Source organism: Sprattus sprattus, assembly GCF_963457725.1.
Source record: "Sprattus sprattus genome assembly, chromosome: 1".
NCBI lineage: Eukaryota > Metazoa > Chordata > Actinopteri > Clupeiformes > Clupeidae > Sprattus > Sprattus sprattus.
In genome coordinates, this window is record NC_137920.1 from 20,793,318 (window position 1) to 20,798,317 (window position 5,000).

The 5,000-nt window shown below is 51.3% G+C and overlaps 1 protein-coding gene across 1 annotated transcript in view; it reads left to right on the forward strand.

Annotated features, from left to right (window-relative positions):
- The window catches only part of LOC308368448 (uncharacterized protein), a gene marked incomplete at both ends in the record, with an annotated part of 11,178 nt that extends 7,627 nt beyond the window's left edge, over positions 1-3,551 (forward strand). The window contains one exon of the mRNA XM_080842618.1: positions 303-3,551. Within this exon, the coding sequence (XP_080698744.1) occupies positions 303-3,551 (3,249 nt within the window). The remainder of the gene's footprint in view (positions 1-302) is intronic.
- Positions 3,552-5,000: the final 1,449 nt, after the last annotated feature.

The window sequence follows — 5,000 nt, forward strand, 5'->3', positions numbered from 1 at the left end:
TCTCCCCCTCTCTCTCTGTCTCTCCTCCCTCTCTCTCTCTCCCCATCTCCCTCTTTCTCTCAACCCATCTCTCCCCCCCTCTCTCCCCATCTCTCCCTCTCTCTCTCCCCATCTCCCCCTCTCTCTCTGTCTCTCCTCCCTCTCTCTCTCTCCCCATCTCCCCCTCTCTCTCTCCCCATCTCCCCCTCTCTCTCTGTTTCTCCCCATCTCTCCCTCTCCCTCTCCCCATCTCCCCATCTCCCCCATTCTCTCTCTGTCTCTCCCCATCTCCCCCTCTCTCTCTCCCCCCGTCCCCCCTGCAGAAGGCTAACCTGGAGCAGCAGCTTGTGGAGGTCCAGGGTCGCTACCAGTGCATGCTCATCTCCTACAGCCAGTCCGTGGCGGGGCTGGAGGGGGAGCTGGCCGCCCTGAGGGGCAATGCCATGAAGCAGAGCCAAAACTACGAGGTGCTGCTGGGCATCAAGATGCGCATGGAGCAGGAGATCGCCACCTACAGGGCACTCCTGGAAGGCACCGCCAACATGAGCAACACGGCTTCCCTGAAATCGTCGACGTCATCGTCATCGTCGTCGTCGTCCGTGAGCGCAGGGATGGGAGCCAAAATGGTGTCGGGTGGATATGGAGCCTCTTCATCGCATTCCTCCGTGTCATCCCCCTCTTCCTCATCCACCACGACGAGAGTCGTCCGCACGGTGGTGCAGGAGTCACCTGTCGTCACCGGCGGGAAAACGATCACCTACTCCTCCGTTGACGGCGGGGCAGGCCTGGCTGGAGGGGCAGCATCAGCAGCGGGAGCGGGAGGGAGCGTCACCAGGACGGTGATCACCTCCGGAGGAGGAGGTGGAGAAGTGTCTGGGGGCGGAGCGACCATGACCAGGTCCGTTGTCACTTCATCCTCCGGTGGGGGTGGGATGACGATGTCATCAGGAGGCATGGTGTCAGGTGGAGAGACCGTGGTCACGAGGACAAGCCGATCGGAGAGCTCTTCATCATCAGGTGGCTCCATGGTGTCAGGAGGTGGAGCCATGATGTCAGGGGGTGGAGCTATGCTGTCAGGAGGTGGAGCCATGATGTCAGGGGGTGGAGCTATGATGGCAGGAGGTGGAGCCATGATGTCCGGAGGTGGAGCCCAAATGATGTCAGGAGGTGGAGGAGTGTCTGGGGGTGGAGCAACCATGACCAGGTCCGTTGTCACTTCATCCTCCGGTGGGGGTGGGATGACGATGTCATCAGGAGGCATGGTGTCAGGTGGAGAGACCGTGGTCGTGAAGACAAGCCGAGTAGAAAGCTCTTCATCATCAGATGGCACCATGGTGTCAGGAGGTGGAGCCATGATGTCTGGAGGTGGAGCCATGATGTCAGGAGGTGGAGCCATGATGTCAGGAGGTGGGGCTATGATGTCAGGGGGTGGGGCCCAAATGATTTCAGGAGGTGGAGGCATGATGTCAGGAGGCACGATGTCATCAGAGACTGTTCAAATATCATCAGGTGGCTCGTTGGTGTCAGGAGGTGGAGCCCAAATGATGTCAGGAGGTGGAGGAGGTGGAGAAGTGTCTGGGGGCGGAGCAACCATGACCAGGTCCGTTGTCACTTCATCCTCCGGTGGGGGTGGGATGACGATGTCATCAGGAGGCATGGTGTCAGGTGGAGAGACCGTGGTCGTGAAGACAAGCCGAGTGGAGAGCTCTTCATCATCAGATGGCACCATGATGTCAGGAGGTGGAGCCATGATGTCAGGGGGTGGAGCTATGATGTCAGGTGGCATGATGTCATCAGGTGGCACCATGGTGTCAGGAGGTGGAGCCATGATGTCAGGAGGTGGAGCTATGATGTCAGGAGGCGGAGCCATGATGTCTGGAGGTGGAGGTATGATGTCAGGAGGCACGATGTCATCAGAGACTGTCCAAATATCATCAGGTGGCTCGTTGGTGTCAGGAGGTGGAGCCATGATGATGTCAGGAGGAGGAGGAGGTGGAGAAGTGTCTGGGGGCGGAGCAACCATGACCAGGTCCGTTGTCACTTCATCCTCCGGTGGGGGTGGGATGACGATGTCATCAGGAGGCATGGTGTCAGGTGGAGAGACCGTGGTCGTGAAGACAAGCCGAGTGGAGAGCTCTTCATCATCCGATGGCACCATGGTGTCAGGAGGTGGAGCCATGATGTCAGGGGGTGGGGCCATGATGTCAGGAGGTGGAGCTATGATGTCAGGAGGTGGAGCTATGATGTCAGGAGGCACGATGTCATCAGAGACTGTCCAAATATCATCGGGTGGCTCCATGGTGTCAGGAGGTGGGTCAGGAATGATGTCTGGAGGCGGAGCCATGATTTCAGGAGGTGGGGCCGAAATGATGTCAAGTGGTGGAGCGATGATGTCAGGTGGCATGATGTCATCAGGTGGCACCATGGTGTCAGGAGGTGGAGCCCAAATGATGTCAGGAGGTGGAGCTATGATGTCAGGAGGCACAATGTCATCAGAGACTGTCAAAATATCATCAGGTGGCTCCATGGTGTCAGGGGGTGGGGCTGAAATGATGACAGGAGGTGGAGCTATGATGTCAGGAGGTGTTGGCCAAATGATGTCAGGAGGCATGATGTCAGGAGGCATGACGTCATCAGAGACTGTTCAAATATCATCAGGTGGCACCATGATGTCAGGTGGTGGAGGCATGATGTCAGGGGGTGGGGCCGAAATGATCTCAGGAGGTGGAGCCATGATGTCAGGAGGTGGGGCCATGATGTCAGGAGGTGGGGGAATGATGTCAGGAGGCACAATGTCATCAGAGACTGTCAAAATATCATCAGGTGGCTCCATGGTGTCAGGAGGTGGAGGCCAAATGATGTCAGGAGGTGGAGCCATGATGTCAGGAGGTGGAGGAATGATGTCAGGAGGTGGAGCCATGATGTCAGGTGGCACGATGTCATCAGGTGGCACCATGATCTCAGGTGGTGGAGGCATGATTTCAGGGGGTGGTTCCGAAATGATGTCAGGAGGTGGAGCTATGATGTCAGGAGGTGGAGCCATGATGTCAGGAGGTGGAGGCATGATGTCCAGTAGCATGTCTTCAGACGGTTCCATGATATCTGGTGGCATGGTGTCATGTGGTACCTCCGAAATGATGTCATCAGGTGGAGGCATGATGTCAGGAGGTGGAGGCATGATGTCATGTGGTGGCTCCGAAATGATGTCATCAGGTGGAGGCATGATGTCATCAGGTGGAGGCATGATGTCAGGAGGTGGAGGCATGATGTCCAGTAGCATGTCTTCAGACGGTTCCATGATATCTGGTGGCATGGTGTCATGTGGTACCTCCGAAATGATGTCATCAGGTGGAGGCATGATGTCAGGAGGCATGATGTCAGGAGGCGGAGGCATGACGTCAGGCGGCACGATGTCATCAGGCGGAGGCATGATGTCAGGAGGCACGATGTCATCAGGCGGAGGCATGATTTCAGGAGGCACGATGTCATCAGGTGGCTCCATGACATCAGGGGGAGGAACGATGTCCATGTCTGGTGGCTCAATGTCATCCTCCACCAGCTTCTCCTCTTAGAAGGTAAGAACTATGCTACACCTCAACACCCTCAGCTATAGGCAGATGACCAAAAGCAACCACAGGATGAACCCTAGAATTTGGGGCAGATGTCTGGTACATACCAGCAAAATGCTAGACAATATGTTGAGGCAAGAGTCTCTGTTAACCGTAACAGTGCCATAAATGTGTGTAGTTCCTAAATTTCTGATGGATGCTACATTCTATTTGATTATTATGAGTCATGAAGTAACAGTTTGCTTCTTTTTCTCTTCCTCCACTCTTCCACGACTCTCACTTCTCTTTCATTTTTAGGCCTCCTCTCGTGGTGTGGTTGCCACGGTAACGATGGAACCTCTGGGTGTTCTGAGAGACAGAGGTGTCCCCTCTGGAGAGAAGAAATCCGCCATTGAGTCTGCTTGCTGGTGATGCCTCTTTTAAATCCAACTTTATATTAAGTGCCCTTATAATAGTATGCTGCCTGAACGATGTTAAGTGCCCTTATAATAGTATGCTGCCTGAACGATGTTAAGTGCCCTTATTATAGTATGCTCTGTGTACGATGTTTAGTGCCCTCATTACAGCGGACTAACGTATGTTATAACGAATATGCTGTCCTTCTCAGCAAAGTACACATTAGTATCACTTGTACTGGTGTCACATGTCTCTATCCCTAACCCCATGACACCATGTCTCCTTTGGCATTGAGGATAATGTAATAAGGAGCCAGAACATAAAAGGCACTTCATATAAAGTGGATCCCACTTTTCTCACTGGCTTTCATAGTCACTGTTTCATTCTTTATTAAGCAATTTGCATTATAGAGTACAACACTTTGTGCCATGAAACATTTCTTAAGAAATTAATTTCTCTTTGATACATGGCAGTGTCTTTAAAAAAAAAAAAAAAAAACTTCAACTACTGGTGAGGGACACACAAAGTATATAAACAAAGGGGTTAAGGATAAAATAAGAAAAAAAAACAAAAAAAAACAGTAAAACAAAAAAATATAACAAAAAAGCTGTCTGTTTTTCTCTGTTTTCTGTACTCTATGCTTTAGAAACACTATTTTCCTTTAATGGTGATGCCAATAAAGCGTATTGAATTGACCTAATTCAGACATACACAACACATACACCATTTACCATCTCTCTACATAGACACACACACACACACACACACACACATTTTTTCTGCACTTTGGAATGCTGCATATATTCCTGTGTGTGTATTATACTCAAACATTGTTTTTTTTTCTTTCTACCTTTAAACTTGGTACTGTGATGGATGTCAAAATGAAGAAAAATGAATGTGGAAAGTAATAAACACCTCACTGAACTTTGAAGAGCTCTCTGGAACTGATTTATGTGTTTGACTGACTGTGTGTTGAAGGCAAGTGTAATGCCAGCTACAGCAGTTTCATAACAATACAAATTCTGACAGTCTTTTAAAGTATATTTGATAGGTGAA